The 19834-nt window shown below is 45.7% G+C and overlaps 1 protein-coding gene across 5 annotated transcripts in view; it reads left to right on the plus strand.

Moving 5' to 3' along the window:
* TMEM14A (transmembrane protein 14A) overlaps nt 1-14889 on the plus strand; it is a 170526-nt gene extending 155637 nt beyond the window's left edge. For all 5 annotated transcript variants that reach the window (XM_085610833.1, XM_085610835.1, XM_085610832.1 and 2 more), the window contains exon 5: nt 14557-14889. In XM_085610833.1, coding sequence (XP_085466959.1) covers nt 14557-14596 — 40 coding nt within the window. In that variant the 3' untranslated portion in view covers nt 14597-14889. The remainder of the gene's footprint in view (nt 1-14556) is intronic.
* Nucleotides 14890-19834: the final 4945 nt, after the last annotated feature.

Raw genomic sequence — 19834 nt, forward strand, 5'->3', positions numbered from 1 at the left:
TGCTCCAGATGGAAGGGAGTTACCACCTTAGGCAAAAACGCAGCCCTGGTCCTGAGTACCATTCGTTCAGCATGAATGGTCAAGAACGGGGGTTTTGAACTCAGAGCTTGAAGCTCACTTACCCTCCTTGCCGAGGTGATTGCAACGAGGTAAACTGTCTTAAAGGACAACAGCCTCCAGGGACACTTGTGTAAGGGCTCGAAGGGAGAACCCATAAGATAGGTTAGTACAAGGTTTAAGTCCCATTGAGGCACAATAAAGGGAGTAGGAGGAAACTTGTTTGTAAGGCCCTTTATAAAACGAAGAACAATAGGTGACTTGAACAGCGATGGCTGATCCGGCAAACAAAGGAAAGCCGATAGAGCTGATAAATATCCTTTCACAGTAGCCACAGCAAAGCCTTGCTGAGCAAGAGAAAGGGCAAACTGTAGAATTTTAGACAGACGAGCCTTCAAAGGATCAATGGACCTCTCTCCACACCAGAGAACAAATTTAGACCACCTATATGAATAAATAGATTTGGTGGAATGTCGCCTGGCCGATAAAATAACATCCACCACATCCGGCGGGAGAGAGAAAGAATTCATGTTGCCCCGTTCAATCTCCAGGCATGAAGGTGTAAGCTCTGGAGGTGGGGGTGTAGAACCTGCCCCTCCGACTGCGAGAGGAGGTCTGCCCTCAGAGGGAGACGGAGCGGAGGGCACGAGGAGAGGTGGAGAAGATCTGTGTACCACACCCTTCTTGGCCATTTCGGGGCGATCAATATGACTTGGGCCCGGTCTTGGCGAACCTTCCTCAGAACCCAGAATCAAGGGTATGGGAGGAAACGCGTAAAGGAGTCATGAGCCCCAACTCAGCTGAAACGCGTCCCCCAACGCTCCCTGCATCGGATACTGGAGACTGCAGAACAACGGACAGTGCGCGTTCTCGCGGGTGGCAAATAGATCCACCCGAGGAGTTCCCCACGTCCGAAAGACGTGACGAACCACCTCCGGATGGAGCCTCCACTCGTGGTCGGCGGAGAACTGCCGACTGAGACTGTCCACACGCACGTTCAGCACCCCGGCCAGATGATTTGCCATCAGACAAATCTGATGGTCCTGAGCCCAGGACCATAGACGCAGGGCCTCTCTGCAGAGACAAAGAGACCCCACTCCTCCCTGTTTGTTTATATACCACATCGCGGTATTGTTGTCCGTCAGGACTTGAACAGACTGACCGTGAAGGGAAGGGAGGAAGGCCTTGAGCGCCAAACTTATCGCCCGCAATTCCAGAAGGTTGATGTGAAGCAACCTTTCCTCTGGAGACCAAAGACCCTTGATCTCCAGATCCCCCAGATGAGCACCCCACCCTAAGGTGGATGCATCCGTTCTCACTGTGGCCACCGTTGGAGGAAGATGGAAAGGCTTTCCTTGAGACAGATTGCCCTCCATGCCTCACCAAGATAGATCACCGCAGCTTCTCTGGAGATCCTCACAGACTCCCTGAGATCTCCCTTGTGCTGATACCACTGCTTGCGGAGGCACCACTGGAGCGCCCTCATTTGCCAGCGTGCATGGTTGACCAACAGAATGCAAGAAGCAAACAGACCGAGCAGGCGAAGGACCTTCAGGACCGGAACCGTTGTAAAATAAAGTAATAATTTCCTGTATGTCGAGAATCCTTTGAGGAGGAGGGAATGCTCGACAAACAGTAGTGTCCAGTACCGCACCTATGAACAGGTTGCGCTGAGAGGGCACCAGGTGAGATTTGGGCACGTTTATCGAAAAACCCAAGTTGTACAACAGTTGAGTTGTATCTCGCAGATGATGCAGCACCTTCTCTGGAGACTCCGCCTTGATCAGCTAGTCGTCCAGATAGGGGAAAACCGAGACCCCTGACCTTCTGAGATGGGCTGCCACCACTGCCATCACCTTCGTGAAGACCCGAGGTGCAGAAGTAAGACCAAACTGGAGGACCGCAAACTGATAATGTTGCGACCCTACCGTGAAACGGAGATACTTTCTGTGCGACTTCAGGATTGGGATGTGTAAGTACGCATCCTGCAAGTCGATGGACACCATCCTGTCCTCCTGATTCAGCGCTTGAAGAACCTGAGCAAGGGTGAGCATCTTGAACTTCTCTTGTTTTAGATAAAGATTCAAGATCCTGAGGTCCAATATCGGACGCAATCTGCCGTCCTTTTTCAGAATCAGGAAATACCGGGAGTAGCATCCCTGACCTCTCTCCTGCTCTGGAACCACCTCTATTGCACCTTTCTGAAACAACTTCAGGACTTCCTCCTGCAGGAGAAGACGGTGGTCCTCCGAGCAAGCCCCTTGGCAAGGAGGGTAATTTGGAGGGAATTCCCGAAAGGGAAGGGCATACCCATTTTCTACAAGATCTAGAACCCAGAGATCTGTAGTTACAGATTCCCAATCTTGTAGAAAATGGGTAAGCCGGCCCCCCACAGGACCAGCATAATCCGGGAAGGCGGATCTAGGGCTGTTTTGCGGTGGTGGGAGGGGCTGAGGAAGAGGAAGAGGAGGAGGAGAGCTGACGGCCACGTGTGCGACCCCTGATTCTTCCTCTGTAACCTCTCGACTAGGAACCTTGCTGCTGCTGCTGTTGCTGCTGCTGAGTCTGCCTATAGGTTTGAAAAGATGTCCTTCCAAAACCTCTGTACCTCTTAAAAGACCCTCTCGACTGAGACTGGAGTCCCAAAGATTTAGCAGTTGCCTTGCTCTCTTTGAATCTTTCCAGAGCAGCATCTGCCTTTTTTCCAAACAGGCCAGACCCATCAAACGGTAGATCCAATAGGGTTGCTTGCACATCTTGAGAGAACTCCGAAGTTCTCAACCAAGCACTTCTTCTAGTTGCAACAGACGACCCCATGATCCTTGCAACAGAATCTGCAGTGTCCAGCCCACTTTGGATCACTTGCCGCACAGCCGCCTGAGCATCAGCCAAGATGTCGTTAAAACCAGATCTATCCTCATCAGGTAGCTTCGGCACCAGTTTCTTAGCCGACTCCATCAGCGCATGTACATAGCGTCCCAAAAGACATGTGGCGTTAGTCGATTTCAAAGCCATGCTGGCTGATGAAAACACCTTCTTTGCCGACTGGTCCAGCCTTTTTGCCTCTCTGTCCCCAGGGACCTGTGGAAAAGCTCCTTTAGACTTCCCAGAACAAGCCGCCTGAATTACCAAGCTCTCAGGCGCTGGATGAGACAACAACAATTCTGGATCCCCTGGGGCCGCTCTGTATCTCCTAGCGATAGTCTTAGACACCGCAGGAGCAGAAAAAGGTTTGCGCCACACCTCCAGCACAGGTTCTACAATTGCCTCATTAAATGGAAGCAAAGGCTCTGATACCGCTGTGGGAGAATGCAAGACTTCAGTCAAGATGTTCGACTTAAACTCCGTTGTTGGAAGTTGGAGATCAAACAACTCCGCAGCTCTCCTTATGACTGCATGGTAGGGTGCAACGTCCTTGGATGGCTCATCTGATGGCGGAGTAATCTCCCACTCAGGAGACAGGTCCAAGCCACTAGCCTCCTTAAGCTCGTCCAAAACCTCATCCGACTCCACCAATTCTCCATCTTCCGCTTCCTCCTGAAGGTATCTCTGCTCCTCAACAATCCTTTGAGTCTCCCTTCTGGAACAAATTCGAATCCTCGGCGCCGGCGTCGACCGTGGATCCGGCGGAGCCATCGGCGTCGAACGAGGTCGATCCGGAGCCGGCGAGGATGGAAGCGGCGTTTACGTTCTCGGAGCCGGAGGATTCCAAGACGGCGTCGCTGGATAAAATGGATAGAAAGGGGCCTGAGGATACACCCCTAAGTTAAATGCCAAAGGACCCGTCGGACCCGCAGGTGCACCAGGGACATACATGGCACGAGCAAATACCCCATACATCGCATTTAAGTAAAGCGAGGGGTCCTGACCTGGCCCAGGGAAAGCAGGATACTGACCAGGCCCCACCAGACTCTGGCCAACCGGCGCCGACGGTGGAATCAACGGCGTCGCAGGCTCACCCGGGGCTTGAAGATCTTCCGGGGCCGGAGATGGAGCCGGAGACGGAACCGGAGCCGGAGATGGAACCGGCGCGGAGTCCGGGCTGGAACTGGCGAAGCTCAGGATCACCTTGCCCCGAAGTCCACCAGCACCCGCCGACGGCTTCCCACTCCGCCTCTGTGCCTCACAGCGGCCGTCAAGTCTCTCTCGCAGGTAGCGCTCCTCACCTTAAGTCCAAGGCCGCTCCGGTCCGCGGCATACAGCAAAGCCGACTGCAATATTAATGCCCCACCGGGGGAATATCAGGCATAGGCAGTGTCCCGCGTCGGTTCGTTGCCTCCAGTTTCCCGCCGCTGATCAGTTCCAAAAGCAGGGCGCCGCACTAGCGGCCCTCCGTTCAGGGCCTACTTGCCTCGTGGTGCACCACGGCCTGGCGTAGATCTCAGGTCTGGTCAGCACGCTCCGCCCCTCATCAGCTCAGTGCCCGGTCAAACTTGCGCTGCCTCTAACTCCATCATGGCTGGTCGTACGGCTCCCAAACTTTCACCGGGGCTGCAGGACGATAACATTTACATCCGTATGTGGTTTTTGTCGGGAGAGCAGTCAGTTCAGCAGGATAAATAAAGGATTTTATTTCCAGGCTGCAGGAGCCTCACATTAGTGCGGCCATTCTGCTTGTGCGCCCTCTAGCGCCCCCCCAGTCTTACATTTTCTCCCTGGTTTTTCCGTACTTGTCTCCTGTTCACCCCTCCATGCTGCACTCATCCCCTAAATTTGCCGTCTGGAAAATTAAAGTTAAGAAATGCACCAGATTTGACTTTACAGAAATGTGTGTTAAAATACAATTTCTGAGACGATTCATGATTTCAAAACTCAACCACCTCACGTCTTTACATTCATCCCTACTCCTTCCGTCCACAAAGAGAAGCAGCTCCTGTCCTGAACAAAAAGATGAAAAGAAAACCGGCTTTGGCGAAGGCAGAGGATTTTGTTGGGCTGTCACTGCTTTAGAATGGCCAGTGCAATCAATATCCTGACTGACTGCCCGTCCCAACCCATTTACACACCTGATGGAGAGGGGAGGGGTGAGGCTAAAGCACTTTCAGCAGAATAGTCCTCGGGCAGATGATCGACAGTGAAGGGTCTGTCTAGACCCTGCACTGTTTGTCACAGCGTGACGCACGGTAAGCCCTCTGCCGGCGCAGGCCATTCACATGGGCGCTGCTGGAATCTCCAGCAGGGACTCAGCATGAGGCTTGGCGCTCTTACTAGCTCCTGAGAGGCAGAGCGGCATCTGCCCTGTGCTAGAGGAGATAAATAACCGGAGCTTGCAGTGCCATCTACTAGGGTACCGGTACTCTCCTTGGCGAATGAGAAGTGCCGGTACTGAGGGCCAGAAAATTCAGGAGTGCCGGTACTCAGTACCGGTGAGTACCGGCCCATTTAAAGCACTGGCTGTACTTTAATTTACATTAGGCATGTTTCCTGTGACTTGTTTTCATATTGTGTATGTTTGCGTCTGTGGAAAGGGGTGTGACAGCGACAGTGACGTGGTACGAGGCGCGCGCCATATCGTAGCCAACTACATTAATATACGATGATAAATAGAGCGGGCTCTGTAACTTACGAGTCAAATAATCATCTTGTAACACCGTGAAATGCCTCTTCAGGAGTTTGCGGACCATGGTTCTGTGAGTGGATTCATTTCTTAGATGTGTGCTGTCCTCACTTCCCATGCTTGCTGGCTTCTAAGTTTGTATGAGCATCGGGACACGCGAGCAGCTTATTTATTGCGCAGGGGAAGAGTTTTAGATCGGCTAGAGCTCGTTCAAAGAAAGAAGATAAATAACCTAATTACAGCTCCCTTTGCCTGTGTTTAAGGAACTGGGAAAGAAGTAACAAGAGTTAGTAGGTCTACGTGCAGGGAAACAATGCATTATTGTCTACTTTAATGGCTGCAATTGGGTGTGGCCTTTCATTAACCAGCAGTACTGTGGCGGCTGTGAAGAATGTTTTAAAGACAGATTTTCAGGGTCTCTGCTCCACTTCAGAACCTCACTGAAGTTCACCAAGAGGTCATCTTGGGACCACTCTTTTGTCCATGAATATTTACCACACAGTGGTCATTTTTATCTTTTCTGCATTTTTGTGCCAATTATATAGTCAATGCCAAACACGATAAGTACACAACTCTTAGTTCTGTGTTCCTTTATATTTTTTTTTTTGTAAATGTTACTATCGTAGATTTGAGCCAGAAGGATGTGCAAGTTCATACATTTCCAAATGCGATTTTAGTTGGAGTGTTTTATTTTTCGAGAAAATAAAAGCATCGCATCTTGTTACTCACCATCAGATGCATTTATAGATGGACTCTGAAGTATTTTTAAAGTATTTTCAGGGATGCAGTCAGAAAACGAAAACACCCCTCACTTTGAACCAAACCTATAATGACACTGCATGAGTAAACCGAGTAAACCAAGTAAACCCGACCCTTCCATGAAGAATTTCCTTCCCCATTACATCCACTCAGCGATCTAGTCATCCCCCACCCACCTATTCATTAGCATTTCACCTTTCCATCCTTTCTTCCATCCTTTGATTATTTCGACTATCCACAGAAATTCCATTGATGCAGCTGTTCGTTCATTCGGCCATCCAGCCGCCGCTGCACCCTGCCATCCATCCAGACAAAAAGGTAGATCTCATGACAGACTTACAACCCTGAAGGGTCAGTAGGGCTGCTACAGAGTCCGTATCATGCCACTAACCCCATACCAGTCCTTTTTGCCTCTCAAGGTCATTCAGTTGGGAAGAGGTGTGGTGCAGCAGCCAGGGCGCCTGACTCCGGACCACAGAGTTCATGGTTCGATCCCCAGTGCCGGCGGCAGGTTAATTCAGCCCCATGTGACTCTGGGCAATATCTTGCTTAATCTTCCTGACGGCCCCCAGCACCTTGACACCCTCGGGTAATTGTGCGCTTTACAAATACTGGATTTCATTACATGTTGTCTTGCTTATATGTAAGGTAACAAAAATGCTTAGAACACTTTTTTATAATAACTTTTTAACATGCTACACAGCATCCACTGCTCTCCAACAGAGCTTAAAGACATTGACAAAGCCACTAGCTGTGGCTAAACACTTATAAGGTCCCAAAGGCGAGACCTATTGGCTATGACAATGCTTGGTTTGTTCAGTTTTGGTGGCTGTTTTAACAATTTGCTTCCGCTTTTACTTTCTCATGTAATTTCCTGTGATTTCTCTTGCAAGTAATTAAAGGCTTGCGCTTTTTATTTTATTTGATGGGAAACCGTTGGAGATATTTTCCTCCAGCCACCTTTACTTACAACTTTATTAGGAGGTACTTTGTTTACAACGTGTGCAGGCCCTGTTAAAGGTATTGTTTATGTAGCAAAAGAGCTGTAGTGCGTATATATGAACTGTGTCTTTGGATACTCCTTGGATAGAATGGCAGTGACTCAGACCCCAGGGAAGTGGATAATTGGTAAGCAATTTGTGCATGTTCTAGTTGACTATCAATTTTGAATGTCTTTAGGGTACGTGCATGGCTGCCGGCATTGTTGTTCAGTTTTTTTCTATCTCTTGCATGGTAATCAAGTTTCTTTAGCTCCCGCCCCCTTCGAGTACAGTTAGTCCTACTGCTGCCTGTGTAGCCTGTTTCAAAGGGCTGTTTGCTAGGAATCATGCATTTAGCACAAGAGGGACAGGTAGTAGTGTTCCCTAGAAGGGAAATGTTCGCACCTTCACTGAATAAACAATCTCACAATCATAAAACGTGCAATGTATAAATATCTTCCTAAATGTCTATACACGGGTGCTAGATTCGCCCCAAACACCTACTACCAAAAGGTGTTCTCGGCACAACTAAAGGTGCAACCAAATTTAACAAAAAACTAAGGCATATACAGCACACCACTTATTATTATGATCCTCTGGGTATATATAACCCTCTACCACAGAGACAATTCAACAATATCGTTCAAGACAGTAATCCAGAAAAATCAGTCTTCTTGCTGTTCAGCAGTCTTTATTCATGTTATTAAAGTGTAAAAAAACTCCCAGCACACGATTTGCCTGCCGACACGTATTTCGTCTTTTTCTAAGACTTTTTCAAGGCATAAATATTGAAATGAACGCCAGGATTGTAAACGGGCCCAAATAGGTAACTGTTAGACTGTTGATTCTATCTATAAACGCGCTCATGAGTCAGTTCAAAATAACACAAACGGGACCCCGGACACAGTCTTGGTGTACGTCCCTTAAATTCAGTTTATTCAGTAGATATATTTGGGGAAAACAAAAACTCACTGCAGGCAATGAATAAGCCACTTAACTCGTTAATCCCCTCATTTGTAGAATATCAATACGATTTGATCATATAAAATGTGGATAGAATCCCGTGGGCGCACCAAGCGTTGTTGGTTCATAGAAATGCATGAACCCTTTTTAAAATCCCTGCTCCAATACCGACTGTGACCTTACAATCAAACTGTTCTCCCATACTATTCTGTGGAGACTATAATAGCATCACTGTCCATCGTTTAAAGAGATAATCTATTGTCCATCCCAAAAATACACATCTCCCGTTTCCACCTTAGACGGTCCAACCATAGTACGTTGAGACCTTATAAACACGTAATAAGCAGCCGATCCGCTCACCTTACAGTCCTAAACAAAAACCTACATACATTTAAGTCAAAGAAGCTGGTCTTCATCTCCCTTCACTTCCCACTTAAATATTGGCTTTTCCCAAAGTCCCGCTGTGTTGCGCCATTCTGTGGATGCTCAATGTGAGATTGCCTGCTGCTCCGCTGTATCGTATTTTGTGGCCCCTGTTAACAAATTAGTAATTAAATTCTGACTTAGGACGAGCATCTTATTCTACATGTATAGCTGATTGATTTCAAAATTGTGTTTTTGTAATTTGTAAAATGCACAGTTCTGTGTTTTTAAATGAGCAGTTATCTGATTTGTGCTGTTAATCTGTAATGAATTGGCTCGTTTTGCCCGCACACCCAAAGCCCTACTCTTGTTAGTTCACTCCTTTGTGGAATTTAAGACCACTCTTGATCTTTCGCAAAATCACTCATAATGGCGTGTGGCTCTAAGTGCACTCGCCTCCCAAGTGTTCTAGTTGGCTCTAATTGTTTGCTAAGTACTAGTCCTTTTCCATGTTTGGGGGTAACTTTAGGTGCAGATGGCTCATGGGTTCCAAACATAAAGATATCCAGGGCAGTAGGCTCATTCCTTAGTCTCCCATCCCCACCGGGTGGCAGAGCACTTGCCCCACTGATCCATATATACACTTCTCAATGTGTCCTGGTGGCATCTTATGAGGCAGAAATTTGGGGCACTGTAGATTCTACGGACCTCCAAATAAAGGGGAAAAAAATTCTTAAAAAGATTCTGTCCCCAACCCACCCTGCATTTCATTTGTCACCTGAGGCAGGCTTAGGTTATTTGAGTGACCATATCCTACCACTCCTATTGTGGTTGCCCATCGGGAAGGTAGAAGAAGCCTCTCTTACAAGAGATATAATTAATGACTGCTTAGCTTGTGACAGAGCCCTCACTATCCCATGGCTGGTGTACGTAAAGGTATCATTTGAAGACATTGGCCTAAGCTATGCCTTTTCCAATACAGCATTACACACCCCTCTTGGCAAAAAGCAAGTACAAGCCTTACTGTTAGCGCAGGCACAAACATCTAAACCAACTGTTGCGGCCTATTTACACTTGAGCCCAGAGAACTCCCCATCTAGCTATTTGTGGAATATTGGAGGGAAATGGGAATGCTGGTTATTGTTTCGTATTATGGCCGACATGATCAAATACCTCCTCTGTTTCCCGCCAGGCTACCAGCATAACCTCAAATCTAGAATATGCCCATGCAATGATATCTCCCGTCAATCCATGCTAAATTTCAATTTTTTGGGGTGGTATTTATAAAAGATTCACTAAAATGTTTTTAGTCTCTTTTGTGAAATCTAGAAATCTTAGACAATGTCCTCAAGCATATCACCATCTTTGACCGCTATCTGACTATGAGAATTGCTTTTGTGTAAGTTCCTTCCTCCATGCTTCAGTGATTTCCAGTAGCAAAAAGCGCTTTGACTAATCTTGCCTTTTTGCCTGACCTTTTAAAAGTTTTTATTCTGACGATGTATGTGTCATTAGGTCTGAATGCTTTTAGCTTGTTTAAGACATTAGGAGAGCTCAGATATATGTTGCCTGTTTTTGCTGCACTCTAGCACTTTATTTGATATATTGACACTGTAATGCAACCGCTTAAAGATAAGCTGGTTGTGCCTGTTTTTTTTTTTTTGTATTTATGAACTTTTATGCTACATCATTAGTGCTGGTAAATGCTAAGGAGATGCTGGATATGTACGCCTGTTTTTATTGTATGTGTGTATGTACTTTTATGGCTGCTCCTGCAACCGATTAAAGTTTCCTGATTCTGATTCGACCAGTTTTTGGTGCTCATGCAGAACAGCTTGTTTGTGCCCGGCAACTAACAAGTTCAATGGCACACAATGTATCCAATGCTTTCACTGATGAGTAGACACCCAATCACAAGAGCTTTCCTACTTCATTTGACCCTGCAAATCCCTCTTCCCAAATTCAAGACGCCTACTTAAAATAGTCATCTCCTACTCTCCCCGGTCAGGTGTAGTAAGCATTATATAAATACATTGTACAGTTACTTATTTCTTTATTTGCTTCATCCCTCTTTTGTCTGTGTTGCTGCTTCTTACCAACCTTCTGTGCTGCTGTTATGTTTTCCCCCTTCCAGCCCCTGTGTTACTGTTCCTTCATCCCCTCCCCCCTACTGTTACTTCTTCCTCTACTACTCCGGATTCCTGTTCCATTTTCCCTTCCCACCATAATGCTACAGTTGCTAATTCCCCTCCTGCTTCATGCTCCTGTTGCATCTTACCCTCTGATACCCCCACAAAGAGCTTTTCCCCTGGTGTTTGTTTGACGAACTACTCCAAGGCCTGCGAGAACTGCACCCAAATGCTATTTCAGAACGTGAGGTTAAGCTGTACATGGTGAAACACCACAGGATTCCATGCAGGTCCTGCTCCCAGTTGAAGTCCAGTGCAGACTCGCTCCTGAAGTCATTCCGCCTACAGGTCTTCATTGTGGTCGAAGTCTTTGGGAAAATCCAGGTCCAAGAAAAAACAAAAGGTCTGAGCAGGACTTGACGCCTTCCCAGCTTTCTTGATCACCAGAGCCTCTTGGTCTCGCTCCCGGTCCTCCTAGGAGCCGATTACAGAACTGGTACTGATGCACTCGAGTTTGAGTCCATCGGCAACATTGCAGCATATAAAAGCCTTTAGGCAGGCTATGCTGAGTATCTTCAGTATGATTTAGTCTCCCTCAGGCATGTCTTCGAGCCCCAAGGATATGCAGGGGTCTTTAGTTTGGCTACTGCAAGCAGATCTGTCCTCCACATCATGTGTGCCCCTCGAACCCGCTTTGGGTTCTGCACTGGCGTTGTTGAGGACTTCCGATCTGGCAGCAAATTCTGCAATAGTACTTTCAATGTCGATACAGGCACTGCTGCCAGTTTGCTAGGAGGATCCACAATATATTGTGGTGTCCGACTCCTAGAAGACTTTCTCTTGACCCCTACTTAGGCTGCACCCCAATCCTGATGTGGTGCAGCTCATACTCAATACTGAAACTCTGATTAGAGTCCGCCATATTGAGATGATGATGATGAGAGAGATGGCAATGAGTTTACCCCACACTTTGAAGATGTCATCTGGTAAAAGGACTTGCAAGTGTCTCACCCAGTACTGAATTGGTTTCTCCCCTGGACCAGCAACTGAGGAAAGTGCATCTTTTGCCATGGCCATTAGAAGAGCTGCTGAAGTTCTTCATCCAATATCCTTACTGATGTCCTTCGGCCTGGTCAGGCACCAACCAAAACTCTTCTGCCTTTCAATGTGGCCCTCACTGACATGTTTTGGCTAGTTAAGGGAATCCTTGTTCTCACCATCCTGTCTATTGCGAAGTCAAACTTGACCATAGACCAGCTCCATGCGACCCTGATTTATTTAACTCTGCATCCAGCCCCAGAGTGTGTGGTGGTCCAAGCATCCACTAGCAAGAGTATATCCAAACACCTTTCCATAAAGTCCTCTAGCCAGAGAGATCAAACATCATAAGACTCTTTTTAAAATGTTTTTGACAGCCAGCCTTGCTTTGAGGTTGGTCAATGCCACCTGTCTCTTGGGACCTTTGCTCTCTGGGACATGGTTGGTGCGATCTTACTGGTGATGCCAGAAAAGTAGGGCTTCCTTAGCCCAAACCATTCAAAATGGCCTGGATGTAGCCCATTTTGTCATTCAATCCGGCCTAAACAACACCGATTCTTTAGGGTGGGGAACTGGTATAAGTGCAGTGCTTCAGCACCACGTGAATTACATCCACGGACTTCCCTGGGGACGTCCAGGCATCCCAAATGGACTTTTTGGGTGAAAATGGGGACTTGGCATTGAAGCGTTTTTATAAGAGTTTAGCCACTGCATGCTCCTTGGGTCTCTCTGCACCGGTTTGGCAATCTTCACAACAGTTTTGCCCTATTCAGGGATATGCCAAAGGCTTGGCGTATCAACAGCACTAAACTCTGCTGCCCACACAAAGGCTTACTAACCCTTTTAAGACTAGGGCTATGAGCCCGGCAGAACAAGCCCAGGCCACCCGAGACAATGCATGTTTTCAGTGCCAGCAATAACCTGAAACTCTCTTTAGTATGCCATTAGTGGCCAACAACGACCCTATATGAGGCAGGATCTGCCACCCCCTACAGAGGTGGCAGACCACATCTGACAAATGGGTCCGTCAGATTGTCCCAACAGGGCTCTGCCCTGCCATTGCTTATCGACCATACGGACAGTGTCAGACTCAGAAGTGGGCGCTGTATGTTATTCCCGCTACTGACTTGCACCGAAAAAGGACAGAGGCCTTTGTCCTATTTTGGACTTTCACCCTCTAAATACCTTCCTATGAAAGGACAAATTCAAGATGTTAATGTGGCTTAAAAAGAGAAGAGCAATCCCTTCTAAAACCTGGCCAGACATAAATACACGCAGCTGGGTATTTATGGTAGTCGATATAAACACAAGATATGGATATGGATTATCCTGCTTGTTTTGGAAAACACGCCTTTTCGTCCATCAGCTGAGTCTCATAATGATGACACATACTTTTTTTATTTTTAAGTAGGGTTTGACCGGTCAGCCTAAGGGTGCTCTTACCCCCAAATATTTCGCCAACTCCCCTCCTGTTTTTGCTGAAATTTGTTTTTGTTAACTTTAGAACTTTGTGCACTTTACCACTGCTAACCAGTGCTAAATTGTTGAGCTCACATCTTGAAGGTGGGGTACAATTGGCCTACATCTGAGTGGCACATTTACTTAAGCAAAAAGCTCCAACAACTTGAACCCTACACCTGGACCCTGCCTGAAGTTAGTCCTACCTTCCAAGTAGTGCCCACCCAGTCCTGGACCCGTGGAAGGGGTATTAAAGGTGCCTAAAATCCAAAACTTTGGACTTGGAAAATTTTCAGCAAAAAGTGCTCTGAGAAACTAGAGGAGCCCAGGACCTACCTACTCACCGATCCACCCAGGGTGCATTGCCGGTCGGCCTGACTTCGTAGTAGCTTCCTCTATATTCTTCTCCTCAGCAGCAAAATCTATTTAGTGGCTCCTCTCAGAGGTGTATCCGGCCTGGTGGAGCCCTCATCTGCTAAAGCCAGCAGCAGCTTAATCCCGCTGGGGATTTGTGACTTCCAAAAAAATGACTACATCCGAATGTAGAAACTTCACAGCGACTTTGTCCGGTGGCCCACCTGGTGACGCTGCCTCCTTGGACACCACTGGCTGCCTTGACCCGCTGAACGTTACCTTCTCAGACATTTTTCCTCAAAATCTTTTCTAAGTCCAAAGGTAAGCCGAGACCAAGCCCATTTCATTTTGTGTATCGGAACCACTCTCGATCGCGGTCGGCCATCACTTTTTACTTTGCCTTGGTCTTGCGACCAGATGTCTGTGGTTGGTACTATGATCTTTTAGGGGCCAGTTTTTACTAAGAACTTTAAAAATTCCTAACTCTGCTTCTACTGATTGGACGTTTGTTGTTTTAGTGTCAAATTATTTATTACATTTTACTCTATTTTCTAAATTGGTTGGGATTTTTCGTGTGGCGTTTTCACTTTTTTACTGTTTAAGTGCTGCGTAAATATTTCACACATTGCCTCTAAGTTAAGCCTGATGCTTTTGTGCCAAGTTACCAGAGGGTTAAGGACAGGCTAATTCAGTGACTTTTGGGGTTCACCCTGACGAGGATTGTGGATGTTGCTTGTGAAAGGTTTTCACCCCTCTGAATCAAAAACCCAATTTCTAACAAGTAGCACACTTTTATAATAATGCTAATTAGGACTAGTGCCTGCAAAAAGCTTAGTTGACATATCTTGGTGGTGAAAACTATCTTTAAATGGTGTTTTTTGTGTGTCTTTTTTTACAGCCTCTTCATGCTCTTGAGACTTGTTGTTATGCTCCTGTAGAAGCCAGATGCAGGGAACTGAAACGATGGCATTAATTACACTGACAAGCAATCATGTTCTGTGGACCTTAAGATTCAAACAACATTTCTATGCAAACATAAGTTAATTATACATTCCTGGTATCGATCTTTAGAAAAAAAACTATGTAAATGCTGCAGATAGCTATTACTAAATGAATCATAAATATATAACATTTGTATTCTAAAAGTTTTATATGAATGTTTTTAATCAAAATTGTCACTTTCCGCTATAACTTACAAAGGTGAGTGAAATAAACAGTGCTTGAAAACAGATTTGAATTGTTTTGCATTAATAACTCTGAAACCCAGCTCCTGTTTCTTAGTGTCTGATTTGTGTATACAAAACGCCACTTTAAAGCAAATGTCGATTTCCCACTGCTGTTTAAGTAGAATGCACAATTGTACTGTCAGTGTCCAAACTAGAGAAAAATCTATTGTTCGTTTTATTAGCTATCCTGGAATGTTGTAAGAGGCATCGTTTTGGATTCCTTTCTTAAGGCAAATTTATTATTTTACTCCCATAAAAATACAGGGTTATGTATTCCCCATTTTTGATCTGTTCTACCCATATCCTTCTTTTCCTATAATATGTTAAAGGGTGTGATTTCAAGTCAAGCAAAGCATTACTTCGGGAAACTATAGATAGTAAATCTCAAAATAACTCTTTCTGTCGGGTTTGCATAAAAAAGTAACCTAATCCCAGAGCAAAGCATTAGGAAACCTGGGCCTCTGTCCATATAAATGTCAGGTTCAAATATACCCAGTTCCATTAGGTACATGTGATCTACACGACACCTAAAAGACTGAGGTTTAGTAAATCCAGGCCTTTCACGCAGCGCAGCATGGCAACTTGCTGTGCTACGTTGCTTATAAAGGAGAGAGCAGAAATGCACCATATCTACTAAGATAGGCGTACTTCTGCTCTCATTGTTCAGGCGCACATCAGCCAGCCTAGCACCAACGCAGGCACCCTTGTTCCATGGTGTAAGGATGCCTCCTTTAGAGGTAGAAGTTTTGTTTGGGCAGCAATGGATACCTTCCTACAGAATAACTATCCTCGGAGGAAAATTGTATGTCTGACGTAGAATGCAGCACACATGGAAAGAGGAAATAAGGGGACGAAATCAAGAGATTTCGTCTTGTTACACCTCGCTCTGGTAAACATACCATTTTGTCACAAATGCATGGGAACGCCTATGCTCAAATCATGTTTCACCTACCCAAAGCAGTGTAACGCAACACAGCACAAAGCAATGCATTTTTACCAAAGCCATTCAAGGCGACACAAATCGGCTCTTTCAGGACTCTCTAAACATTGACTAGCATTCTGCACCATGGCTGTATCAAAAAAGTTACACAACCACACCAAAACTGGTAGTTAATCTGGGCCTTAGTCTTCTGGGAGGTGGCGGGCGTTGCCTGTCCTAGATGGGGTAGGGCTGGCTCAGATTATAACCAAATGGTCTGGAGTTGTTTAGCGGTGCAGGCATTTTGGAGGGAGGTGATTGTGCAATTTAAGACTCTGTTAGACATAGAGGGGTTGCAACCACCGAAAGCATGCCTCCTGGGCCAATATTCAATAACAAAGGCTAAGAGAGCTGGTAACAGATTCATAGACCTGGTGCTGATTTTGCCCAAGAGATATCTAGTTGTGCACTGAAGAGCAGCATCGCCTCCCCCAGTGATTAAGTTATTTATGATGTCAGTAGAATCTGAGGGCTTGGCACTGCACTTAGGTAAAAAAGAAGCACACATGTAACAACCCATTAGCCCGCAAGTGGGACAAAATCCGTTCTAATTTTGACGCTGCTATCACAAACAAAAAGAGTTTCTGTCTGGAAATGTAGAATACCCACATGAGGACTTTTTTTTTTATCTCCTTCATTACTTTTGTGCCAGGGTGCGATGGATCCTTAACTAGGCACTAACTCTACATTCCTAAATAATATGGAATCACAATAGATGTGTTCACTGGTTCGTTTATTCAACGTTCATTTACAGTGTATGAATGATCTGTGGCTAACTGCACACAACTTATTATAGCTGATGTTATGCATACCTATTTCGCCGACTGTCATTCGATTTCATTTATTGTACCATTCAAATGTAATCCTTTGTAAACAATGGGCTGTTGACCCCAACTCCTATTGTACCTATGATGAAAGTGCTACCTTATTTTGTAGGAAAAATAAATAGGCATATTAAAAAAAATGTACATATATATATATATAGATATAGATAGATAGATAGATAGATAGATAGATTCATTTATCGGAGGTTAATCGCTTCCAGGTTTGAGGCTGAAACTCGCTGCCCTAGCCACCTGAGGATCGATAGTGTACCTTCAGGTCAGAGCCCTATAAAGTCGTAGTGGACACTGAGGCTCATGTCTCACAACAGTTGTTGTTTTAACCACTCTACATGACTCTGAAGCTTGCACCTGTGATACCTTTCCTGCACCTTTTTTGTTTTTCCCCTTTGTCGATTCCCTCTGTTTTCTTCTTCCCTATTTTTTGTACTGACCCTGGTTTCCTCTTGGACCGCCTTTAGTTTTTGACTTGGTTATAGTTTTTGTCTCTGCTCCCATTATCCCCTGTAATTGGCTTTTGCGAGGGTTGGCTACAATTAATCAATTTTACAGTAGAGAGTTTGCAAGTCATCTTTGGTTCGTGGGCATGATTCCAGTTTAAGTAAACAATGTGGACGTCCCCAAAACCGGAGTAGGGAAGAAGGTTTAGACTCACTGTAGTTTGTCTGCAGTGCCAAGGGATCCTTGGATTGTTTTAAAAGACACACCAAACTAGTTGGTGTCCTGCTTCATCATTGGGGTCCCAACCGGGTGGCTCATTCTACTAACTACCCAAGATCTTTCACGTTCATCAACTGGCCTTCACTTCCCACAATTAAGGAAAGAAACTGGTTTATTTTCTCAGCATTTGTGCATGCACTCCCCAGTGCGACAACAATTGCGACCTTTTGCTTTTCGTTTTAAAAGCCCATGAATGCAGAGACACGCGAACAGTCACATAGCCTTTAGTAAACTACCGCTCGAGACAACATTTAGTGTAAACATTACTCAAAAAGACTTGAACACGAAACTTGCCAGCTGGACTTTTTTTGCCCAAGGCAATTGATAATTTCCTTTTTTTCCCGATATTTGAATATTTCACCATTGCAAGAAGCTAGTAGTCCAGGTCTGATGGCAGATTTGAGCTTATTAGGTCAGATTACATTTGAGAAAGGATTTCGATTTCATTTTACAAATTTTGCCTCGCCATACCTCCATTCAGTAAAGTCGCTGTTGTTTACAAATTAAGACAGGGCTCACGAGGGGGCACAAGGATTCAGCACTGTCCCTTCTTGCTCACACTGCAAACAAACAATGCCTGTGCTGCATAACCATCTTACCCAAGCGAAAGACAGTGAATTTTGTTGACAGATAGTACTTTTACATGCATACAACATTTTTGGTGCACGGGGGCCTGCAATTGTACTAGACAGCCTCAAGTGCACCAGCGCAGGGAGAGAGCCGAGTAGATAAGGTGCTTTTCAGCTCTCATACAATGCAGCGTTGCATGAATTCGAAGTAAGTCTGCCCGCAGTGTGAGAGTAACTTGCATTGCCTACACTGCTCTTAACGCCATGGGAGTTAGATAAGGCATCTGTTGTAATTCACTTGGTTCATTCCCACTTATGCTATCCCCTCTCTTCCTCCCTTGGAACATTCTGACCGTTTATGGAAACACAGGTTCTACAGCTGCCTTCAGCTGACTGGAACCTGTGGTGGTGTAACAGTGAATAAAGTACCGTCTCATTTACGCAGTGTTTTGTCTTTTTAACACTGGCGACGACCTGCTGTGTGGGGACAGCCACACCAGCACCACCCCAACTGTATTCCATTACCGAATACAGCCGTCATCCATTGGCAGCATTATCCCACTACTGCAGTGAGGAGATCCATTCATCTGGAATCTACTACATTACTTCTTTGAGACCGTGAGGTACTGTTTAAGCACATTATTATAAAGGAGCTTTTACTTCTCTTGCCTCTTCTCACCTGTGTGCTGCATTTCATCCTTCCTGTGCTGGCCTCGTGGTTTAGGTACTTTCCCTGATCTGCCTGGTTCGTTGGACTCCCTTGTGAGGTATTTTCACATTTTTCTGCCCCCATTCCTTTGTACGCTAGGATTAGCGTGTTCTGCATGTTCTTCAGTGTGGGCCGCCACTAAAGCAAGTCCTCCGTGTGGGGAGCCTCTCCGGTTCGTGGCTCGTCTCGTCCTCTCTTGTGGTGAAGCCTATGGTGCTACTTCCCCGATGCACTTCCTGCATCGGGGTGAGGGAGTGTCCTTGTTTCTTTCCCCACCCTGCCCCACGCTAACAGGCACAGCAAGCCTGTCGACTCTTTTTGAGGCGGGATAAACCTTGTGGCAGTAACCTTACTTCTATACCTACTTTGTTACAAACTCCGCTTGTCCTACCCGCCCTGCCTCACGCTGACAGGCACAGCAAGCCTGTCAACTCTGTTGAGGTGGGATAGGCTTTGCGGCCGCAACCTTTCCTCGTTCGTAAATTGCAAGGGCAGATTGTCCTTTCTGCTTTTGGTGTCCGCTGACAGGCACAGCTATTCATTCGCCTGTTGGCAGTTGCCTCTTCTGGATAAGCTCGCTGAGATTAATTCAGAAATTGTCTCGCTGACGGGCACAGCCTCCTTGGATTGCGGTTAATTCTAATTTTTCACGCTGACTAGCACAGCTTGTGCTGGATTTTTACTGCCACAGTATTTACAAGTATTTTCACACTGACTAACTAGTTGAGTTGGACTTCTTATTCTCAGGTCATATTTCCTGCATTTCCGTGTTCTCAAAAACATGTTTCCTCCATTAATCCTTATGAAAAATGTTTTTTCGAAGCAAAGTTTGTGTGAATTTTTTTTTTTTGTGCTCATGTACTTATGTAAGAATGTTCTTTTAGTTTTCTCCTCATTTAATTTTTTTTATATAATCTATTGTTATTACTGTGATTTACCCTGTTGTAGATTATTTTTGCAATATGGCTGTGATCAATATGTCTTTACCTTCTCCATTTCTTGATGAGGTTGGGGAACCAAATATTCCATGGAAGCAATGGAAGGATTTATTCGAGTCCTACCTCATTGCGATTGGCGTGGATAAGTTTTCTCACTTCAGGAAGCAACACATTTTGTTACATAATTCAGGAA

The sequence above is a fragment of the Triturus cristatus genome, chromosome 6 (assembly GCF_964204655.1).
Source record: "Triturus cristatus chromosome 6, aTriCri1.1, whole genome shotgun sequence".
NCBI lineage: Eukaryota > Metazoa > Chordata > Amphibia > Caudata > Salamandridae > Triturus > Triturus cristatus.